This window comes from Protopterus annectens, chromosome 7.part0 (assembly GCF_019279795.1).
Source record: "Protopterus annectens isolate FY-2018-M chromosome 7.part0, PAN1.0, whole genome shotgun sequence".
Classification (NCBI taxonomy): domain Eukaryota; kingdom Metazoa; phylum Chordata; order Ceratodontiformes; family Protopteridae; genus Protopterus; species Protopterus annectens.
Genome location: NC_056739.1, coordinates 169147410 through 169172597, shown reverse-complemented (window position 1 = coordinate 169172597; position 25188 = coordinate 169147410). Strand labels below are relative to the sequence as shown.

General features: G+C 42.3%; 1 protein-coding gene across 2 annotated transcripts in view; it reads right to left on the bottom strand.

The window, feature by feature from the left end:
• The window catches only part of LOC122806316 (cryptochrome-1-like), a 401673-nt gene extending 386205 nt beyond the window's left edge, over positions 1–15468 (bottom strand). Inside the window, exons 1-5 of one of the 2 annotated variants that reach the window (XM_044076633.1) lie at positions 15367–15468; positions 15070–15145; positions 12334–12406; positions 10753–10794; positions 3265–3428 (exon numbers count right to left, since the gene is read on the bottom strand). In XM_044076633.1, coding sequence (XP_043932568.1) covers positions 3265–3422 — 158 coding nt within the window. In that variant the 5' untranslated portion in view covers positions 3423–3428; positions 10753–10794; positions 12334–12406; positions 15070–15145; positions 15367–15468. The remainder of the gene's footprint in view (positions 1–3264; positions 3429–10752; positions 10795–12333; positions 12407–15069; positions 15146–15366) is intronic. The other variant, XM_044076634.1, reaches the window with a different exon arrangement.
• Positions 15469–25188: the final 9720 nt, after the last annotated feature.

Below are 25188 nucleotides of genomic sequence, written 5' to 3'. Positions count from 1 at the left end.
AACTCCTTTGGACAGAAATAAATTAGGCCTCTGAGGGACAGGCTCCATGGACTCTGGCAACTCCCACGCCCTACGAGAGACCAATTGCATAAGCTCATAGTAGAGTGAAGACACCCAGGAGGTGGAAGGTTGAGACCCGAAAGCCTTCAGAAGAACCGACTCATCCTCAGTAGGGCTTTTGGACTCCCAATCACCCCTCTGCCGAAGGATCTCAAGTATTTCCGCAAAGCGGATATCCTCAGAGGGGGATCGATGGGACCCTTCTGACTCCTCCAAGTCGGTGTCAGATGTCAGGGACTCCTGTGGGGAGTCTAAGTGCCTCCTCTTGTACAGTCTCTTTCTGGGTAGTTCCTCAGTGGGGACTTTTGGGGAAGTCTCAGAAGAGCAGGGAGCACCCAGTGGGGGTACCTGAGGCACTGGGTCTCTACCCTTTGGGTGACCGATGGTAGCAGAAGCGGACACAAGCACTTTAAGGGAAGAAGAGGCCAAACCTGGTGATGAGGAAGTCTTTGGAGACAACTCACCTCATGGCTTCGTGGCTCTGATGAGGAGTCGTCGATGGACCCGAAGGGACCGCGATCCCCTCCCGCACCAATGTCGTGAGCTCAGAGCCCAAGGTAGGAGCTGAGCTCACCCGAACCAAAGCCCCGAGAGGAAGAGTCGGCACCGACAAGTCAGTGAGACTATCCTCCCCAGATCAAACAGAGGAGCGTCAGCTCCTAGAGTCCCCGGTCGGCACCGAGGACGTCCAAGCAGATGGAGCCAACAATACTGGAACAGCAGTCAGCTTCAAGGGTTCTACAAATCATCAAGTCAGCCTCCTCTGGCTCTGAAGGACCGGTACGGCTCAGAGGAGGAGTAGTCAATTCAGGAAGTGCCGTTAATAGCTTCTGTACCAGTCGATCCATATCCAAATCTGAAAGGCTAACAGATGACCTGGAAGAAAGCACCAATGGTGCCGACTAGAGAAGTGGAGAAGAGGGAGTCTTGAAGACCGGTTGCAAGCCAGAGTCCCAGCTCCGAAAAGAACAGACTGTTGGCTCAAAAGGCTGTGGAGCCGAAGTCACAGTATATTCCACTTTTTTTTTTTGTCTTAGACTCCGAGGAAGATTTTTTAGGATTTGCTGGCCCCATCCTGGTCAGACAAAGATTCTACAAAGGGGTGCTTAAGGATACCCCCCCGATCAATGAGTTTCCTGTTCTTCTCAGCCAGCACCCTAGTAGAAAAGGAGTGGCAGATACTGCAGGAGTCCTGAAGGTGCACCTCACCCAAACAATAAACGCACTGAACATATGCATCTGTCACAGACATTTTTTGTCCGCAATCTGGACATTTTTTAAAACCAGACTTTGGATGTTTCTCCTTATCTTCAGACATAATATTTTAATTAGAAAAGAAAAACTATGAAGAACTACCAACAACTCTGACAAACACCCAAAGGGACCACTCTAGGTATAATACAATATAGAATATTAATATATACTCCTAACTAGTCTAAACTACTACAGGCAAAGGCCAAGAAGCAAAAAGTCACAAATAACGTGGCAGCGCTATAAAAGGGAAAGGGGAACACTTCTAAACAGTCTAACTATATCCAAGAATCTATATATATATATATATATATATATATATATATATATATATATATATATATATATATATATATATATATATATATATATACACACACATATATATATATATATATATATATATATATATATATATATATATATATATATACATATATATATATATATATATATATATATATATATATACACACATACATACAAATATACACACACACATATATGAGAGAAAAAAATGAAAACTTGTGAATATGCATAATATCCCACAAAAAGTCTCGAGCAACGCTGGAAACCAAGAGATCAGTGCCACGGCAAACTAGATCTTAGATAATTCCAGCAATGCATCATGGGATAAGGGACTTGGTCTCAAGCTACTGGTAATCTTTGAGCTTTGCTAATCGGCTCCAAACCCATCAGTGAAGAATGAATGGCGAGACTGAACAACTTCACATTAAGTGTTAGGCTGACAGCTGCCTAGTCGACGATAACTGTTCAACAAATGTGCGAGATCTCAAAAATCCAGGGGTTAGGAAATGCATCCTTAACCCAGGTTTAAGAGATCTTTGTATAATTAGCAAAGGGGGGGGGGGGCTTCCCCCCTGCAAAAATATTTTTAACAATTAAAAGATTTCACTCTCACTTCTGTAGTGGTTTCTGGGCAAGTGCATACTGTTGTGTTGACTTCCATGTTTTCCATCAAATGCGGTTGATGTTCTTCAGTCAGCTTTGGGTGTTCTCTTATTAGCGGTACATCTATATACATGTACACACACGTGAGAGTATGAAATACTACACTGCATAACTCCATGTTTGCAAAATAGTGGGAAATACACTCACTCTCCAGTAATTCCAACTTTAGGGGGAAGCAGGATGGACACGGCAAGGCTACCAGAAACATGGACACACTACCTTCAGTCTTAGAGGCCTACTTCTTGGGACAGTTACTTTTCCTTAACCCTTTATATTTGCTTAAATCAGGTCAGCCTTTGTGAAAGTATATACACAGCATTAGGCAGTCGGTTTACAAAACTATGCTGATAGAGAATGCAGCAGGGTGAGGTACCACGCAGTGAAATGCTATGGAACCAGAATGTCAAGTCACTGGCCACCATGACCAAGCTCTCTTTCTACTTATGAAAAGTCAGCAAAAAGAGACTCTGCCAAAAGTCATCTGTACTTCTTTACATATTCAAAATGCCAGTAAATCGCTCTAATGAGGAGTGAGAGAAACTTTTCTGTTGGCAGGCTATACATCAATTAGCAGAAGCTCTAAAACAAGGAAATCTTCAAAAATGACAGAGAGGTTTTGACTGAGTGTTCTTCACTTGCGTCTTTTATACGATATTGGAGTTGGAACTTCTAACTACAACCTGTGGTTGCAGACCTCAATTATTAAAACATTGAATTGCACAGTCATTGCATATTGTACATATAAACCAGCCTTTGGTGATACCCGCATGGGCTTCCAATGAAGACAGGCAGGTGAAATATACTGGCTCACACACAGAAACATAAAAAACAGGGTGCATCCTGGTGCTTTGTAATTGGTTTTAAAAACAAAAAGCTGAAAATGTTGCACTCCAGAATGTCAGCTACCACACCCCCCTATACACAAATTAAGGATCACAAATACTGAAGTATTAAAACCACAGGTATTCAGTTCAGTTTTACCTCCAACGATTGATTCCCACTTTGGAAGAACCAGCAAACCATGGATCAAGAATGTAAATGCAGCGAACAGTACCAGCTCCATGTATTGCTTCTCTAAGAGCAGGATTATCGTGTAGTCTCAGACCTTTCCGGAACCAGTGGATGGAATTTAACCCCATGGTCAACTGAAATGGACAGAAGACAAACATTTATTCTTCTATGCTGAATAGGGAAATAGTGTTCAAACTTTCTGGCATTCTTCAAAATGTTTCACAAACACCAAAATTTACCACTTATACCTGCTCACTTTAAACTTTGCACATTCAATGCATTTAAAGTAGAAAACATAATAAAAACAAATATACCTGGAACATAATCTCAAGCCAGAAAATAAGTCTGAATGAGAAAAGTGCATTTTAACTGTTGCTATCTAATGAGAACAACCAAAGTAAATGTCTGAACAAGGCAGGAAAAAAAAAACAATATTAAAACAGTTCATAACATGTGTGGTTGATATCAATGAAGTAACTTACTGCACTAAGAAATAAAATGTATGAGATGGCCAGTCCATTGGTCATATTGGTAATATGAAATCAAATACAAAAAGAGTCCATGTCTTGCCATTGAAGAGTTTATGATGCATCCTTCGACTTGTGTGGTACACAAGTTTTTCAATCAGTCCTGAATCTTATGATAATTTATTCAAACATAAAATAAGTCTAAGAGGCTATATACTTTCCAGACGAAGTTGGGTGGCCATATGCCAAATGAATCTGGAACAGGACTTACTGACTGTATGCATATGAGGGGGTGCCTTGTACATTAATAATTTGTGCCACCATTAGCTTTAGATGAGGCAAACCCCTATCAAAATCTAGTTACATGTCTGATTAAGGTTTAAATATCCCCTAAACACCCAACTCCAAGTCCCCTAAATCCATTAATAAACATTTAGTACTTTTTTATAGAGGGACAAGACCTCCGTTTTCATCTTCTGGTTCCACACCTGATACTGAAACAGTAATGAAAGAGGACATCCCCAATAAATAATTGCTTTAGTTGAAGATTTCAGTGTTTAACCCAATCTGTGATGCCACCTGTGCCAGGGAGAGCACGGCACTGCATGTGTGGCATATACCAGCATGGCTGGCTGGAGTTGTCATTTGACTTATCACACTGACTTGTACAGACACTTGTGTAAAAAAATGTATCAACAGTGTAAATGCAGATGTTTAAACACAGAATTCTGGAGGGGAAGAGAAGTTGTTTTTGGAATTGTTTTATAGCTTTCAGATACTGCAACGGATCTTAAAGCTGTGTGTGTACCACAGTCAGGTGATCAAATGTAATGTCATTCTATAACCAGCACTAATAGGATGGAACTCACAGCAGTTGGTTTTGTTTTCTTTGGAAACTGATATAAAGATCAGTGTCAAGTTATAGTTTAGTTAGTTTTGAAGCTCATCACCTTGCCTTCTGGAAGTAAACATCTCTGCATCTAATCTTGCCTTGCTGTACTGTTATTGAGGGAACAGTTTTCTTTAGACAGTCAGGAAATGTGGCAACATTGTTTTTCTGCATCTGTCCAACTGTTATTTTTATTGCTCCTGCGACAAACGCTGGTGTTTATTGTACTTTGATATTTAGTAGTCTCAGGTTTTCTATTTGTATTTATTAAGTATTTTTATACCTTTCATTGTGGCTGGTCATTTGAGAGAATACTTTTAACATCTTGAGTACTTGTGCTTCTTTTAGTGAGGCCTTGGCCACTGCGAAAAGCCTTGTTGCTTTGGTGGCACTCTACCATTTATATCAGTATTGATTTTACTCAGTATAATTGGATACCCTTGTAACAGCCTTAGAGTGGTTGACTGGTGACAGCATAATTATCTTGTAGCCTGGGCAGAAGGGGTACAGCCAGTCTTTCCCTGGAGTGTATGTGTGAAAATCAAATACCTAGGCGTGGGCTACTTGGAACTGGGACACAGGGCTCCTGAGTGAGTCTTGTTTGGGATATGGAGAGAAACAGTCCAGTCCCAGGTCTGCAGCATGTTCCCTGTGTGGTCCTGTGGGAAACTGTGCTTGATGCACAGACCTGCACCTAAAAATACTGTGTAAATCCATTCCTGTTTTTAGTGGCCGTCTCTCACCAGTGTCAGTGGTGTGGACTGAGGCTCCTTGATTACTGGCCCAGGATAGACAGGCCATCACATACTAGTGGCAGGGCAGTGGGATATTAAGTGAACTTCAGAAGCCTGTGGGCTACAGTCACTGAAGGTGTGTGCACTCTCAACAGCCACAAGGTAAACATTCAGAGTTTCATTTTCACAAGTTTTATTCATTTTGTTAGTCAGGGAAAACAGGCAAAGATCTGAGAGCATTTGGTAAACTGACAAAGAACCAGTTGACCAAGGGGTGCAAAGCCAAAGGACTAGTACATGCTAACTGGACTAAAGATAAAATGATTTCAGCCTTAACTGTAGCTGCAGTGTGGGCCAGTGGCCAGGAGGACAACCAGTCTGGTAATGGAGATGTGCAGCCTTCAGAAACAGGCCAGTTTACCATTTCCTCAGAGGACTTAAAAATCCATCTGGAGTTAGAGAAACTTGAAATGGAGGCTGAAGGAAAGGAGAAGCAGCATCAGCAAGAACTGCAGCAGTTGCAGACCAAACAAACTGCAGCAGAAAAAGAGCAGCAGTAACGACACGAGAGTGAGAGGTTGAATGTCAGGGTCATGGAGATAATGAGAATAACCAGACCCCGATAGCAATAAAGGTCAGTAAATTTCTTCCACAATTTGCAGAGGAGGATGACTTCAATAGTTTTATTCATATACTTGAAAAAGAATACGTAAACAGTAGAATGTTGACCAAGAGCTCTGGGTATGGTTCCTGACCCCCTTACTCTCATAGTAAAGCTGTAACTGCTGTTTCTAAAATTGTCTGACATTAACTGTTTAAACAATAAACACCTGAAGCTTACAAAAAAATAAAAGTTTCATAAGCATTAGACACAAGGCAGATGAAAGTTTATGTGATTACACTGCTGAGTTAAGGTTGGTGAGAGAGTCAGATCACCACATGAAAAACTGACAGGCATGTGGGGGAGGGAACAAGCCCTTACTACTTTGCCTGAGGACTTGAGAATCTAGTTGGAAAACCAAGAGTTTACCCCTACAGATGAGCTGGGGGAGAAAAGAGGAGCTCTACATAGCAAGCAGAACATTACTGCACAAGAAGGGGATGTCCAGTGCTGTATAGAGACATGAGAACCCATGATGGGCAGCCTAAATCACCCCAACAAAGTCTACCAGTAACAGGGAAAGCCACTAATTCAGTTACACAGTCAGGACCAGGGGTTAGAGGTTTTAAATGTAACCAGAGGGGGGGGGGCATGTAGCATACAAATATCCACAGAAGCAAGGTGGGGAACAAAAGGAGAGGAAGCCAGCAAATGGGAATAAAAGCTTGTCACTAAGTTCTCTGGAGACAACGGCTATTACTGGAGTTTGAATCCCATCTTAGTGGATGAAGACAGGCCACTGCTAAGAAAGCCTGCAGTGGTTAAAGAGCAGTACTTGTTTGGGCAGTCCACTCCAGAGCATTAAGATGGATCCCATTCCAAATACCTTTGGCCAGGGTTCACCTTGAATGGAAAGGTGGAAAAAGAAACAAGCAGGTAGCTGTGTTTGCAGATGTCTTGACAGAGAATTAGTTTGATAATGCAGTACCTTGTGTGCATGCAGTTATACTCAGTCAGGCTTGGGGACTGGCATGTAGGTCTGGCAGGCTGGGGGAAATCCAGACAGACCCCACACCCGAAGCTGGGGCTGGTGATGTGGCTATTTCAAGGAGTGAGCTACCTGGTAGCGCAGCCACAGTTGCTGGTAGCTACTGGTGTTCCCGTGGACAGGCTGACTGCAAGGACAGAGGTGAGTGGTAGTACCAAGGCTGACGGAGAAGCACCACTAGTTGAGGCAAGCTCAGCATTTGGATCTGGCCTTATGAGGCTTGAGGGAGGTAGCTAAGAAGGCACTTGATGCTCAAGGAAAGTGGGAGTCTGTACTGGAGGAAAGGGTTGCTGCATACAGAGTGAACCCCTGAGGGAGGGCTAGAGGGTGAGGTAAATACAGCAGTTGGAAGGGCTCAGAGACTACTGTCAGCACTTCTAGCCATAGCCCACGACATTCCTTCTGCAGGTCAAATTAGCATAAAGCATAGCAACAAGACGTATTACACAGAACTTATCAGCCTGTTATTGCAAGGGATGAAACAAGGTATTGCAGGACCTGTGAGCAGGGACAAAAGGTAGACAAGGTCAAAGCTTCATTGATGCCTTTGCCTGTGACCGAGGAGCCATTTGAGGGTGGCTAGAGACATTATGGGGCCTCTGAGTACCCAAAGTTCCACAAGGAAGTAGTATATCATAGTGGTAGTAGGTTATGCTACTAGATACCCTCCGGTGGTGGCTCTGTCCTCAATAGAGACAGAGAAGGTGGCAAATGCTTTATTAGTGATTTTCAGCAAGGTAGGTTTCCCAACAGAAATACTGACCGACAGAGATGCCAATTTCATGTCATACCTGCTGGTTTGTCTGTGGAAGTGTTGTGGGATGAAGCACCTAAAGACCACCCCCCCAACTAATGGTCTTGTGGACAGGTTAAATTCAACACTAAAAACCATGCTACAGGCATTTGCAGACCAGTTTAGGAGAGAATGGGACAAATATGTGCCCAATCTGCTGTTTGCATACGGAGAGGTACCCCATGAAACCACAGGTGTTTCACCCTTTGAGTTGCTGTATGGGCATATGGGTAGGGGGTGTGTGAATCCCACAAGGAGAATGTTGCGGTATATGTCCTAAACCTCAGGACAAGGCTTAGGGAGAGCTCATGGGTTTGGCCTGGGAGAACCTGGCAGGAGACCAACAGCAGGAGGAGGCCTGGTATGACACGAATGCTCAAGCCAGAGAGTATGCTGTGGGGTAGCAGGTTATGGTGCTCATTCCTGTCAGACACAATAAGCTGAAAGCAGCTTGGGAGGGACCATTCAAAGTGGTAAGGAAGGTCAGTATGTAAATGACCCATTTAGACATACAAAACACCTCTTTTTCCTTAATGCATCTTCCAGGACAGACATTTAAACATTTGCAGTATGTGAACATTTATAATCAGCAAATCATACTTAAAACAGACCTGAATTTGTGTTACTAATAACAAACAGCCTTGTATGCAGATTCACATCTCACTAAAAACATTAACTGGTAGAAGCAGTTCATTTTCTTGCTACATAACAGAACCCCCCCCCCCATACCTGCATATACCTTAGGTGGTCTGTTTCAATATATGTGGGTGGTCTGTACACTAACATACTGTTGCAGAATTTTTCTGTTATTTCCATGCCTGCTTCCATGTATAATTACTTATGCACAGTGCTGCACATGCTTTTACATATAACTGCAAACTTTCAAAACTAAATACTAGAACACATTAGCTTTCATACAATATTCATTTTCCTGTGTTTGATTACTAGAGTAAAATAACTTTTTTACACTAAATGAACTGAAGTCCTGTCATTAAGACAACAGTACGAAAAGGTAGACACTAAAAATAGTCAGGCCAGAAGCTTGCAAAATTACTCATGCATACAGCCAGCCTATGGAACTCACTGCATTAAAACCAAATTGTCATCATTGCAAGCAAATTTTTATACCAACACACTTGGAATCAAGACCAGATTTAATATGACCGTTTTAAAAAATGTAATTTTTCACAGGTTCTATCTGCAGAAACGGTTATTAATATCAAAGTCTCCTTCACTGCAAAATGCTCCTTTTCTCTTGCTTCGAAATGCAGTGCCCCTGCATCTGCCCAGAGCCTTAGAACTTACGAGCTGAAGCCAAGTGGAATGCACTCTCTTTCTGCAAACAGAATGCGGTCCGTCTCTCTTGCAAAAAGAAAGTTACAACGGATTTTCTTTTCACGGTCCAGACACAGTTCAGTCCTCATCTGAAAGTAGAAGCTCTGAAGAACAACCACCAGACAAAATGTTCAAAGCCATGATACATTTTCATCCATATTCCTTGGGCAACTCAGAACAAAAAAGATTGTAAAACTCATGAAGTACTGCTTACAGAGTTTTAGCCAGTTCCCTGCTAAATTCCGTGCTGCAAAAAAAAAGTGTCAAAACTTTGAAACTTTTTTTGCTATAACAGCTGCAATGGCAAAGGGTCCCCGTCTTTAAAATAACAGCTTTCTAGAATCCTTAGAATTTAAATTCAAGATGTTTGTACTGCATTAATTACCATGTACACGACAGGAAGAGATTACCTCATGTATTTAATCATCATTCATTTAGCAGAGATTTTACCGTTTACTCCACTACACCATATAGCATGTCATTAATCCTCTCTAGGAACAAAAATAATTAACTTTTTAGTTTCTAATCTTTTATGGTTGACATGCAATTAAAAAAATCTTTTCCTACTGTCCATATATCCTACAGAAATGGTACCTACTTTCAGTTCTTGTCTTTACTGAAAACAAAGCATACTAGGTTGTAGTCTGACAACTATGGCAGCAGGAACTTCAAAAACTTGAAGACTCTCCAAGCCTATTCTATCGCTACGTGAAGAAAGGGGTCCTACTTTTTTTCCCTTTTCTGTCATCATCGCCTCTCTCTCTCGTTCCGTCTTATCTGCCTTTTTGAGGCAATTAGATGAAATGACAAGCTAGGTTATTTTAAACAAACTAGCCGAGCATGCCACTGTTAAGGCTTCTTTACCATCAGTCACTAGTAAATCCGCTAAAACATGAAAGTATGCACAGGCAAAAAGCTTATTTTCATAATCGATAGAAAATACTCTAAACTACACCAGCATGATTTTACAGTGTAAAACAGACACATTGAATAACTACATGGAAAATGAATAAGTCATATCCTTGACTGACAGTAGAAATATGCAGTTATTCAGAACCTGCCTGTATTGCAACATTTCAGCACATTCTCATTGCTGATGTACTCCGTCATGGGCTTCATCAGTGTAGTACATAGACAATCCCACACCCAGCAAGTGTGTAAAAAAAAATAAATAAATAAAATAAAAAAGAGAGAGAGAGACCGACCTCAAGAGGGCCTTTAGGTCCATCATTTCACTGAAGTGATAAACCAAAGTACACGGACTTCTAAGACGGCCAATTTGAAAAGTAGCCAGAGTGAAAAGAAGTCCAATTGCTGAAATGTCATATTTTACCTGGAATGCATGGTGCAAAATCAGTCTTGCCTACCAAATATGCCACTTCCTCATCTCTCACCAGGGACAAAAGTGTACAGAATTCAGGCCTTAATATCTGTGCTCTGGTGGCACTAACATGTTGAGCTGTCACACAAGCGTCACATCAATATGTTGATATTACCCTAGATAATTACAGCAACTGCTACTCAATTTCTCAGAAAGACATTTAAACACAAAATAAAAAGGAATGTCTAAACATGTCATGTAAGCACTTACCTAGAGTCGCAAGCAGCATTCAAGAAATACAGGAACTCTGACCTTACGAAATATGAAAAGAAAAAAAAGTTAGAAGCCTTGCTAATTTCTGAAACAAACATATTAAAGATTCTACAGCAATTATAACATGCTTATTTACTTAATGTGTTAACTGGCCAAGTAAGCTAGTTCACAGACCCCTTTTCAGTTGTGACCCTTGCCAAACACAGAGACTCGCAAACAGACTGAAGGAAGGTGTTGATTAAACAACATCCAATCTCTACAGAGATAAAGACCTCACTAAAAGCAAGGCAACCCAAACAATAGAAGAGCTGGTGTGGAAGGGCGGGAGCGGGATGTTCAAGTCATCTCACCCGCCAGGGGAGGGAACTACATGGTCATGGTCAAGACAATTTGCTTCTGTGCATGTGGAGCTTGGCATGTAACCAATGGCTGTACGACCAGGGGGAGTGGTGCTTAGTGAGCCCAATCTGATTACTGCAGCATTCAAGGTGCGTGTGTACGCAAGAGAATAAGCACATGACAGTACGACCAGGGGAAGTGGGGCTTAGTGAGCCCAATCTGGTTACTGCAGCATTCAAGGTGTGCACACGCGAGAGAATAAGCACATGACAGCTTTCTACAAATCTGCCACAATGGGTGGAGTTCTGGCCACAACAGAACAAGCCTCACGGGTACCTGTTTAACTGCCATGCTACATACAAAAAATTAAACTAAGAAGAACTGCAAAAAAAAGAAAATGATTCAAAATAAAAAAAAGTCAGATATGGCCATTAATTAAAAACATGATCAAAGTATAAGATGGCACGCCATTTTTACATGTACAGAAACTAAACATTTTTTTTTGTTAAAGAAAAACAAAGTCCAACTACACAGAAAAAAATAGGAAAAATAAAACTAAGTTTTGAATAACTAGGATTAGCCACTGCTAGCTATTACCTGTGCAAGGGTACTGCCCCGGGTACTCAAAAATTACTTCCTTCTATAACAAGCGAATTAACCATTCATCCCACTATGCAAAAATATATCCCTGTCTACATCTGTTGCACAGCAAAATGTAGTGTTTTAAAAACAGTATATTGATATACCTCATCCTTGACAAAAACTTATCACAACAACTTTACGACAGAAACAGTTCTAATAGACACAGCTTACTATCACTAATGTAAAAGGTCTATGAAAGGAGATCTGGGGCTCTGTTAGTTGCGAAAAAAGATCAAAGCAGAATGTTTACAACATGCAGCAAGACATGACACAGCATCTATAACTAAAACCTATCACAAGTTTAGCACTTTTGAGCAGAAGCACTGAAGTAAGCAGGATTCAATGCATATGATGAAGCTGCTGGACTGCTAAATTATTTGAGCTGCAACAGTCACTGTGACCCAACCCTCCAAAAAAAAAAAGATTCAGAAAAACATACCAAGCCAATTCTGCAAATTCTTATTACATTTATTTTACTTACCACTATTACAAAGCCATCCCATTCCTTTCAGGCAATAATCGCTATTTACTGTCCACAATTTGAACAGTTAAAGTAGTTTATATATACATAAATAAAAAAGTGGTTTGTGTTCTTACCTGCAGTGTTGCTCAGACCTCCTTCACAAACTTGGTTACAGTGGTGCTGTCATTTTATTGGGAATTGGACTGCCTAGAATGAATATGAAAACAAGTAGCTTTTAGCCAAATGTATTAATGATCACATTTCACATGCCAAGTTTCTGCAATTATTCACATTTCTATTGTTGTTTATACATCTTAAAAACCGGATATTACTCTTCCCTGGAAGTTCATGCATAGCCTAAACCTTGCTGGCCACAATTACTGGAGTAAATGAAAAGCAAGTCAGAACAGGCTGAATTACTACTTCACTGATGCTAGGTTCACCTAACAGAGTACATACTCGGGACTGCTAATCTGAAACTCTAAGCAAAACAGACTACATACACAAGTTTCTTCTTCAGAAGCATGGAGCAGCAGTCTCCCAGGCAGCAGAGAATGCAGTATAATGCACTTCGGGGAGCATGCAAGAATACTGGTAATTGAGAGTAAAGCAAGGAGCCTACCTCAGGGTCATGCTGGCAGTAGAGGTTCTCCACACCAAACTGTGTAGCACTTATCTCCAAGGGGCAATGTACAATGAGCAAACACTACAGAAACTTGCATCAGAATGTGCTTCACATAATCATGTACACACCTGAGAGTTAAAGCCATAAAAACAGAAATTGTAGCACCAAACCTGAAGGCTGCTTTAGCAAGTAAGGCAATTACTGAAAAATGTCCTAGAAATCCAGTTCATTTACCTGTTAAAAACATTAAATACAAATAAAAATAACAGAGTGCACAATTCCATGTGTGCACCAAAAAGACTTGAATGTTGTGTACCACTGGCAAGGACTGGATAACTACAAACTAAACTGACAGCACTGATGCAAGAATTAGTTTAGTTTCAAGCATACCACTTAGCTGACACCCACTTTGCTTCATTTTCACTTTGCCTTTCTTAAAGACCCCCCCCCCCCAAATTACAGAGGCTTAAAAATCAGTCATGCCAGAGTTGCACACCAACTGTTCAGTCCCCTGCCCCACCCAATTATTTTTACCTGTCCATAATGCGTGAATGAGTGGCAAGATTCTCCAGCTCTTATGGCCAAAATGACAGACTTTAAGGGTATATAAATGCATGAAGCTTAAGGGCATTACGTAGATGGCAAGCATTAAGAAAATTCAAACTATGCAAAATTCCTCATAAAAAAAAAAAAAAGCAGAGCATGGAGACGCACTATATAGACTCTAGATGCATCTCTCACCATGCCTGTAGCAGCTACATTTTTTTCTGAATGAAAATGGTACACCATGAAAGCAGCGCGTGCCAAAGAGCGAGGGAATCTAGTCTCGTGGAATTACTGCTGCTCTCCAATCAGTTCAGCAAGCTCACATCAAACGGAGGGGGAGATAAAATATAGACCTGTCATACCTCTCAACCTCTAAGAGCAAGAAATCTGGACAAAGTCATAAAAGTGGGATAAAGGACCAAAAATAGGGACAAAATATTGCTCTTTACAGACTTCGAAAGTTGACAGAATAACAGGCTTTGCATTAACATGAAATTTCTTGTATATGAAACCACAAGTTTAAGAAAAAAATGGACCAAACATACGAGGCAAAAATCAACATCCTGCGAAAATCTGTACAGTTGAGAGGTATGTTCTCTCTCAAAGCAATATAGAAGCTTAAACAATACATTCAGCGCTTTTAAGTATTACTTGTTCTCCAACAGCATATCCAAACACAAACATTCGCATCCAGGTACACAATTAATACCACTGAGGGATGAAATGGGGAAAATACACAGCTGCATTCCAGTAACTTGTGTAATGTTTTCTGGTAGTAGTCAAGTCCACACAGACGTTTACCTTTAATCCTTACTGCACTCTTATAATTGAAAATGTTAAGGATGTTCAAAATGAATGCTGCAAATTTATCCACTTGAGTATCACTTCAGGTAGCTACTGCAACCGTTTCTGGGAGTGACCCAAATCTTAAATCATTCGCATCAATCGTCAACGAACTAGTACAATTCCTTACATATAAGTGAACTACTAAGCGTTTCGGGTCAGACCACATTTTGTTAACATTTGTTTTCTATCTGCAGCTCGTAGTCACAACTTTGTCCTTTTTTTTTTAGTTAGACTCCACATTAAAATTCCCCCATCAAGTGAATGGACTCACTGACTAAAACTATATAAACAACGTTGCGTTCGTCAGAATACGCTAAATGTTATAAAATGAAACTAATCACAACTGTAGGGTTTCATATCCACAAGAAAGTCAGCATCCCAGCCACTTAAATAATCATATTTTTATAACACAATTTATTAAAGCACCCAGAGAATAGTAAACAAGAAAACAACCTACAAGCAAATACTGCTACTTGAAGAGCTCTTTGGCTTAATAATCATCACAATCGTCCACTGTTGTATAAAATGATTCATAAGCAATCTTTTTAAGCAAATAATACTTAGAAAAACAAATCGTTAAAGCAGAAAGTGCAACAAGAATGCGAAAACAAGTATTCTTTGCTTTGCGGAGAAGTTCAGTCTAAAATTATTAACCTACTTTCTAAAAGGGGACACTGCAGTTATATAACCTGTAGTTCTTCTGGCAGTGGCCACACATGCTGAATGGAGCTCTACTACGGCTACAACTTGTACATTTTCCTGTTTACGCTTCTGCTACACTGTGCAAGGAGAGTTCTACAATCTACACTGAAAACATTGCAGGTTATGCAACAAAATACAGTAAATCACTTACATTTATGTAAACGGACTGTCAGCAAGGGCAGCCAAAGGAAGAAGGCTATAGCTATCAGGCAAACCTCGCTCAAAGTCTAGGGGATGAAAAACTTACATTAACATCATTCCATCAACAAGTGCTACCAACTTAAAAGATTTTCAGGAGTCTTCGAATTATTCTGCACATCGGGTAAACAAAAGAAAATGCTACTGCACCATGTAAGCCTCCAAAACATGCATTATCTCAACTGACATTAATATTATCATCAGAAGTCCTAGGCAATAGCCTTCGCAAAACATCTGAAGAACTGCTTACCTGATCTCTAAAAGGATACCCGGTGAGTAAACTTAAACAGCTGTCGCAATAGCACTTTCACTCAACAAAGTCCTACCAAGCAGAAGACCCACCCCCACAACAAGCGATTTCACTTCCCCAACCCACAAGACGACTGTTGCTATGACGTACCTCTATCTCGTTTATTGATTGGCTGCATTTTACTTAAGGGCCGTCACTTGTCACGTTTTAGCGGCGTGTCCTGAGACCCGTTATGCGGAGATGTTTATTCCTTTTCCATGTAAATATGGTGTCACAGGTTTAGACAATTAATGGATGTAGCTCTTATTATCAGGTCAGTGCATTTTGCCAAAACCTGAACTCTACTCACTTCCAGTTATTGTTATTACTATTTTGTTCTTTTTTTTTGGGGGGGGGGGGGGCATAATATCACTTTAGCTCCGCCTACACAATATGTCATGTAAATTTTATTGGACATCCACTAAAATCCCGGATGGGCACGAGACTTCTGTAGCTTGGGAAATGACGGTGATTTCAAAGTATATTGTATACCTTTAAACTGGGTGTTTGTTACCTATCTCTCACTCTTCAGTCTATAAAATGAGAAACACTGTCTCTTGTAATGGGGTACAAACACCAGTAACTTACTAACAACTTCAGCTACGAAGCTCAAAGGATGGTCAATATGTGATATAATAATTATTTTAATGAATTAATTCAATAACAATTTATTTCTATTTGCCATGGATAGCCATTAAAAATTTGCTAACACTGATATTTGAGAGGTATATTCACTACCACGATACCCACCTCACGTAAAAAATGTAGACTTTTCTCTAAACGTGTCTTATACATTTAGTAAATGTTCCATTTTTCTTTGTTGTACAAGTACATTGAGCCATAAAAAGAAAAAAATCGCATCTTTAAATTAAGATTCTGAACATATTTTGACAAAGAAGTCTATTGCATAGGTATCTAATTTTAGTGGAGGCTTGGGGGAGAAAAAATAAACGTAGTACTTAGTACACGAAAGGCAGTACGATTCTACTCTATTTTGTATTGCATTTGCTTGTTGACCAGGTGAGTAAACTGGTCCTCACACCTTCTTCAGTCACAACCTTGTTGGACAGCGCCTGCAGTGCAGTAGATGAGAAAAAGAAGTTATGTACCTACCATAACGTTCCATGTTAGTTGTCTTCTTCTTCTCGCCTTCTTTCTTGCTGATTGATCGGCTCCGACTCGGCCATCTTCAAAAGCTCGAGAGCTGCATACTGGCTCGAGGCCACCCCATATCCCATGATGCCTGGTGCTAGACACCCAGATCTCGTTTGGTAAGTCTAACTGCAGACATAATAAGGAAAGGATCCTATCCTGGAATATATAAAACCTCCAGAGAGGCTACTAGACAGAAGAATAGCCAGAGAAGACTCAGCCAGTGAAAAAAAAATATAAGTAACTCTTCTCGGTCTACAAGGATAGGGGGATGGAGGGTGGGACGCAAGAAAGAAGGCGAGAAGAAGACAACTAACATGGAACGTTATGGCAGGTACATAACTTCTTTATGTTAAGTTGTCTATCTTGCCTTCATTCTTGCTGGTTGGGACAGCGTCCCTAGCACCTTAAATCCTGGGTGGCTCATCGGAACAAACTCTTCAGAACAGTGCAACCAAAATCTGCTCTGTTTCTGGAAACCACATCCAACTTATAATGTGAAATGAAAGTATGTGAGTTGGCCCACGTAGCTGCAGCACAAATAGATTTCATGGGCAACCTAGCCTGAAAGGCCACCGAAGTGGAGTGACCTTTTGGTTTAACAGGTAATTGTTTATTCCTCAGTTGATAGATAAATGTGATGATAGAAGTCAACCACCTGGACAGGGTTACTTTTGAGACTGGAAGACCTTGTTTACCCTTAGCACAAGAAAGGAAAAGCTGGTCCGATTTCCTGATATCCTTAGTTCTATGTAAATAGAAACATAGTTGCCTGTGAACATCTAACTGATGCAACTTATATTCCGCCCTGTTGTAGTGGTTGGGAAAAAACACAGGAAGATCTATGGACTGATTCAAATTATTTTCTGAAGGGACCTTAGGAAGGAAGGAAGGATTAGACCTGAGAGCAACCCTATCATTGTGGAACACTAGGTACGGAGGATGGGTACAAAGAGCCTGAAGTTCTGAAACTCTTCTGGCTGAAGTAATGGCTACCAGAAAGAGAGTTTTCCAAGATAAAAACTTCAGGGAACAAGAAGCTGCAGGTTTGAAGGGAGACAATATTAGAGAAGCTAAAATCAAATTTAGATCCCACGGAGGTGGAGGATCTCTCACTGGGGGCCTGAGCAGAGTGGTCCCTTTGAGAAAGGCTCTACATAGCTTATGCGACATGATATTATTTCCTGACAGGCCAATGAGAAAATTTGAAATTGCAGCTAACTGAACTCTAATTGTAGTGGAAGTGGACCCAGAATGAAAGAGTTCCGCAAGAAAATCCAAAATGTGGTGTATAGGGGCTGAAAAGGGGTCTATACTCTTAGTCTCTGCCCAGGAAGCAAAACGTTTCCACTTACTAGCGTAAGTTTTTCTAGTGGTAGACTTGTGTGATGATAAAATAATTTCCCACACAGACGGGAGATATCTGGAAGCCTGGCTAAGGTTGGAAGTGGAGCAACCAAGCAGTGAGCTGGAGAGATTGCAGGGATTGGTGCAACCCGCCCGATTGATGGATCAGAAGGTCTGGAACTGGGTCCAGAGTCCAAGGCTGCTCGAGAAGATGATGCAGGAACGGGAACCATATTTGTCAAGGCCAATAAGGAGCAATGAGGATCATTTTGCAGCCCAAAACGGTAGCTTTCTGTATCAGTTTTGGAATAAGAGAAACGGAGGGAATGCATAAAGAAGTTCCTGATGCCAATCATGGACTAGAGCGTCTCTGGGGGAATGTCCGGGAAGTGGAAGGAGAGAGAAGAATTTGTTGTACTTGCTGTTGAAGGGGGTGGCAAAAAGGTCGCAGCAAGGCTGGCCCCATTTGCAGAATATTTGGTCTGCAACTACTTGATTCAGAGACCACTCGTGAGGTATGAGAATTGCTCTGCTCAGCCTGTCTGCTATGATGTTGGACTTCCCAGGGATGTGCATTGCGATCAGAAACCATTGGGAAGAGATCGCCCACTGCCAGAGTCTGAGTGCTTCTCGATATAGGGGGTAGGACTTGGTTCCACCCTGCTTGTTGCTGTACCACACTACTGACATATCGTCCATTTGAATTGCAATTGTCCCGGTAGGAAGAGAGTCTTGAAGAGCTTGCAGTGCTAGAAGCACAGCCCTCATCTCCAAGATGTTTATATGCAGGTGGTACTCGTGAGGTTGCCAGGTGCCTTGGACTGTCCTGCCCTGATAATGCCCCCCCCACCAGATCAGGGAAACGTCTGTGGTAACCGTAGCAACTGGGGGGTGCAAATGGTCTGCTTAGGTGTACTGATGTGGAGACCATCCACCATGCAAGGTGCTTTTTGCATGCTTCTGTGATTATGATCATGTGAGACATGGGAAGCTGCTGGAAGGACCATTGGGTGAAAAGCAGCCACTGGAGGATCCTCATGTGAAAACGAGCCTAGAGGAACAAGTATGATTGCTGCTGCCATGAGACCTAGAGTTTGGAGGACAAACCTGGCTTGAATTCTCTTGCATGCTAATAAGACCTGTACATGTTGACGAATCACTAATACCCTGTCTGGTGGAAGGCTCGCCGACATGTCTTTTGTATTTAAATTTGTGCCTATAAAGGTGATAGACTGACAGGGTGACAATGCAGACTTTTTGAAATTTATTGAGATACCTAGTCTGGAGCAAGTCTCGATAGTGTAGTCTCTGGCTCGCAGAAGGTGATGCCTGGTGGTAGCAGTAAGGAGCCAGTCATCTAGATATAAACACCTGGAATGCTTGCCGTCTCAGGTGAGCGGTAACTACTGCCATACATTTGGTGAACACCCTGGGGGCTGTGGTGAGACCAAAGGGCGAGCTCTGAGCTGGTAATGGCTGGCTTCCAGCCGGAAGCGAAGGAATCTTCTGGAGCATCTGTCCATTTTGACGTGGTAGTACGCATCCTGAAGATCTATAGAGCACATCCAATTGTCCTGACCCAGAAAGGGCATAATGAACTGTAGCGTGACCATCCGAAACTTGGTTCTTTGTACAGACCTGTTCAGTCTGCTGATATCCAGAATGGGTCTCCAGTCCCCTGTCTTTTTTGGTACCAAAAAGAACCTTGAGCAAATTCCGGATCCTTGCTGGTCTGCTGGGACTTGCTGGATGGCCCTTTTTCTTAGCAGTTCTGAAATTTCTTGTACTGCTTGATCCCTTAGATTGGGTGGAACATCTGGAAGGGACTTGTTTGACACTACAGGAGTGCAAACAAAGGGTATTCTGTAGCCTCTGGATATAACTGACTGTACCCATTTGTCTTGTGTTATGTCTTTCCAGGCTCTTGGGCACAGCAATAATCTTCCCCTGACTGCCTCCGGAGGTGGGCAGTCGGAAAACCCTTCAGGGATGGTGGGAGGGCTTCTCAGAGATGGAGTCTCTGCTGCCCTGGTTTTGCGGACCCCCTCTGCCACAAGGGTGGCATCTATTATTGTTCCCTCCTCTGTCCCTGGATGGGAACTCACCACGTGTTTCCAGCAAGGCTCCCTGAGATTTCCGGAACCACATCTTTCCACTCTTCTGACCCTTGGGATATGGTCTGGAAGGAGGCGAAAAATGGACTCCCATGGCAGAGAGAGTCTTGCCTTCCTGTTCACACCTGGTAAGGGTGTCCTTCACCTGTGATCCAAAAAGAGAGGAACCATCAAAGGGGGTGTTATTGAAAGATGCTCTGAAAGGTTCCGCGAAGTTACATAGCTGCATCCAAGCGTGTCTCCTTAGAGCAACACCAGTGCCTGTGGCTCTACTCGCACAATCGGCTGCATAAGAAATGAGCCTCATGGAGGAGTTCACAACTGAATTAAGAGTCGCCAGCTGGGAGGCTGCCTTTGCCCAGGCCCCCTCAGCTGATGGATCTTGAAGGGTATCTCCAAGCTGTTTAAGGAGATCCCTTCGAAGGCAGGTAAAGTGGCACAAATAATTCAGAGACTGCATAGAAAAGGTCGCTGAAGAGAACATCTGCTTTCCATATCTGTCCATCATCCTGGACTCCTTGTTAGGGAGATGGACAGATGAAGAAGTTTCAGCCAACTACTTCTTTGTGGTTGCTGCTACCACCATGGCATCAACAAGGACACCTTTGGTCAAAAACTGTTTATCCTGTGGTGCCATTATGAATTTAGCGGGTCTTCTGAGGGTGGGTTCCACTGTGTCTGGAGCTGACCACACCTTCCGAGCCACCACGGACATCAGTGGGTCGAAAGGCAGAGACACCCAGGAGGTGGAAGGTTGGGATCCAAATGCATCCAGGAATACCAACTCATCCTCGGAGGGGCTTAGGGTAGTCCAGTTCCCCCTCTGCCTAAGCATCTCAAGGATGTCTGAGAAGGAGACATCTTCAGAGGGGGATCTCAGGGACCCTTCTGAATCCTCCAATTTGGTATCTGATGTGACAGACTCAGGGGAGTCAACATGCTTCCTCTTGCATTTCCTCTTACGAGGTGGCTCCTCTGAATGATCAGGGGAGGCCTCAGAAGAGGAAGATACACCCAAGAGGGTGCCCTGGAGTGTTGATTCCCCACGCTTGGGGTCTGGAGGAGGGACAGAGGCAGACACATGCACCATAGTGGGAGGAGCCGGTGGGGATGATCGTGGGGCTGACTCAGGGGCCAGCACACTCCTCATGACCTCGAAGGCGTCCCTGCTCAGATGCCGAGAAGGCTCCGGTTCCGAAGAGACCGGAATCCCTCTCTGCACCGAGGGGGATGGCTCCAAAGCCGATGTAGGAGCTGAGCTCACCTGCACCGAAGCTCTGAGAGGGAGAACAGGGTCAGACAAGGGTCCGATGCCACTTGCCCCCTCAGAGCCGACAAGGGAGTCTCGGCGCCCAGACCCGTCCAAGGACAGTACCAAAGAAGTGATCGGAGCCAACGACGGAACTGAAGCAGAAGGTATCGGTGCCGACGGTTCCACGACCCGAACCCCAACGAACTCTGGCTCCGAGCTCAAGGAAGGAGTTGGAGGAGGAATAACTGCAGATATGGACAGAGCCGACACCTGATGAGGGGGGCTGGACAACATTTTTGCTAGGGTCTGAGATTTTAACAGCCTACTGACCACTCTCTCCACGTCATGATCGGATAGTCTTGAGGACTGAGAAGAGTGGGACCAATGACTATGCTCCGATTGGAGCAGAGGAGACCTCGGAGCCAAGCGTATCGACTCCAGGGAGGGAGACCTAGATCTCTTTTGACTCCCCATCGACTCCGAAGGGAGAGTCAGAACCGACTGGGAGACAGGTAAATCAATTCTGGCTGGAACCGAGGCTGAAGGAACAGCTTCACCCATCGACGGCTCCGAACTGGGAGCCAAAGATTTAGGTGGCTTAGAGGTCTTCTCGGGCTGAGTCTTAGCCAGTGAATCCTGTTTAAGTAATCCACGTAGGATTAACTTATTTTTACGCTCCTGCAGGACTCTTGGGCTGAAGGTATGGCAAACCAAACAAGAGTCCTGCAGGTACACAGTGCCAAGACAATAGACACAAGAAGTGTGACCATCTGTCAGAGACATCTTCTGACAGCATGAGTCAAACTTCTTGAATCCGGACACCTTGGTATCCTTGGACATCCCTGAAAAGGAATTAGAAAAAAAAAAAACAAGGACAACACACTAAAGAAATTAGGATGTAACTACTACCACACACACACACAGTTAAGACACCCAAAACACAGCCAAGAAAACTGACAATATTGTGTATATATATATATATATATATATATATATATATATATATATATATAAGCTAAACAAAACTAGCTAAGAGCTAAAAGTTTTTTTTTTTTTTTGTTTAGGATAGAGAAAGTGAAAAAGGTTAGCCTCTAATTTAAATGGCTACCTAAGAAAGTGAAGGGGAGGGGAAAACTCTCTAACTAAAACGAGTTTTCTGAAGGGATAGGGGAAGGTTAAGAAAGAATTATAGATACTACAAGTATATATATATATATATATATATATATATATATATATATATATATATATATATATATATATATATAGAAAGGTTAACTAGTATAAACAATCTACACTAACAAGCTATAAATTTTTATCAAAAATGAGTAAATAATGAAAATATACGACCTGAGTCAGTAAGACAACCTTGCAGCAGAAGCGGCAAACAAGATCTGGGTATCTAGCGCCAGGCATTGGGATATGGGGTGGCCTCGAGCCAGTATGCAGCTCTCGAGCTTTTGAAGATGGCTGAGTCGGAGCCGAGGATCAGCTCCGAACCCAACCAGCAAGAATGAAGGCGAGATAGACAACTTATTCATTTTAAATAACTATGCTAATTTACTAGGTAGGGAACGCATTCATACAGTCAAGAAGGGTTAATTATCTTTCCATGTATTTGTCTGTTCATTGTGTTTGGATGAAAATAAGCATGCATTTAATTTAAAAAGATCACACCGCACACTTGCTTGGAATTAATGGCCACAGCCTTATATTTATTATGCTAGCCAGATCCAATTATGTATCAAATCATTGTCAGATTAGAAGTCAATGCCAATCAGACCCAATTGTGACAACCAAGAATATTCAGATGTGTACATAGAAGAGAACTTCTGTTCAGTTCTGGTGAACTGATATTAATGGTAGTGAGGTGTAGTACCCAACCCCCTAGCTCACTTGCCTGTTGCTTAATTAATCTGTTTGTCAACTTTCGAACTCTTTATACTGTTTTGATCTTATTTGATCCTCAGTGGACTGGTCTTTGAATTACATCTGACCACACACAAGCTTTGTGTTCGGTCATTTCTGCAATGGGCTACTTGTAACATTATTCCCCAAATATGCAATATCATTACACTTGGCTCAGGCAATGACTTAGAATACTCTGTTAAAGCTGCCAGCAGGTGCATCCACTGCATTCATCTCTTCCAAGCCAGCTAACCTGTATTTCTTCTTTTTCTTTGAAACCCAGGTTTTTCCATGAGTCACACAATTCTCTGTCTGTGTGGTGCACAAAAGAATGCTGCAATATCCATACCTTCGTCAGCTGCTTTATGACACCTGCAAAAGAAAATGCTGATTAGTCATTATGACTTATCTTATGTACCCTTGCAATCTCCACTGACCTGAGAGCATTACCTCAGTTTCTAATGCTTATTTTCATGGGCATGTGCTGTGTCTCCTATTCTGAAGAAATAAGCTGTTAACTTGATGTTGAATCAATGCTGAAACACTGAATCAGTGCAAGGCCCAGAGGTCCCCCAAGCCCTACTGAGCCTGAGTCAACTTTGCACCAATGAACCACTGTTCAAGGATAATTGCCGAATCAGATTCTCCTCCACATTATATATGGACTTGCACTACCCCCCCACACCCAGCTTTGCTGAGCTCAAGATGCTACTCCACCTTAACCATTAAACAAGAAAGGCCTGACCAGAGGCCTAAACTGCTTACAAATATGTACAGCTGTTATTCTTTTGTAAATGTGATGAAACAAAATTTGTATCAGCATTGTGATACTCGGCAAAAGGTTTTATGTCAGCATTATTGTACATAAAATCCTACAACCTAGACTAGTCCAACTGGGCCTTAAACATACTACCCCTTTACACAACCCAGCTATAGGTTCATAGGTAGGTACTAGGTTATCTGCCCGAAGGCATTTATAAGCCTAGCTAAAATGTGTTGGCTTTCGCCTCCCCCTTAGATTAGTTCCCTGTGCCTCTGTCCAGCAGAGCCACTGAATTGATCCCCGGGGTAAACTTTCTGTTTCCCATCCACTCGTCAAGGTCTCTCTTGAAGAGTGCTAGCAAGGAGCTCTGCCTAATGTAGATTGGAATCTTGTTCCAAAGCATGGGAAGTCTCTGGGACAGGAATTTATCCCTCCAGCACGTCTTATTTAATGTTGTGGTGAGGTTTAGATCCCTAGAGCATGTAGCTCGAGGGAATAAGGTTTTCTTTAGGTGGAGCATGTCCATCAATTCTGGTTTGGGCATGGCCTAGTATCTCAGGCAGAGATAACCTCTGAGCAGGCGGTATGCAACCGAGTATAGCTGGAGTTTCTTCAGTCGAGCTGCATAGGGCATCTGTTTGATGCCAGTGATTCTCTTGGTGAGGTACTTCTGTGGTCTTTCCAGCTGTTGCGGATGTCTTGTAAGGTACATCTCAAATGGGACGTTGTACTCTATGATGGGTCTGATGAGTGATGAGCAGAGGGGCACAATGACCTCTTTTGATCTGGATGCAAACCCTTTTGTGATTAGGTGGGCCACATAGAAGGATTTTCTAACCACTTTGGCAATGTAATTATCAAAGGAGTGATTATTATCTACTTGGGTCCCCAGATCCCTTATTATGTTTTCCGTATTTAGAGGACTACCACCTATGTGGTAGTTTGTGGGTACTTTGTTATTTCCAAATGGAATAACTATGCACTTTTTGGCATTTAGCTTGAGGCCATGATTTTGACACCAGGTATCCATCTCAGTGAGACCCTTTTGGAGGATGTCTGTGTCAGCCGGTGAGTCAGTTATAGCCCCTAGTTTGCAGTCGTCTGTGAACTTGGTCAGCCATAGTCCTCCTGTGCTGGTCTGTACTTCTGAGAAGTATATGCCGAACAGGAGGGGTCCTAGGACTGAGCCCTGGGGAATGCCACTTGTAACCGGTTTAATGCTACCTGAAATAATCTGTTTCATAAGT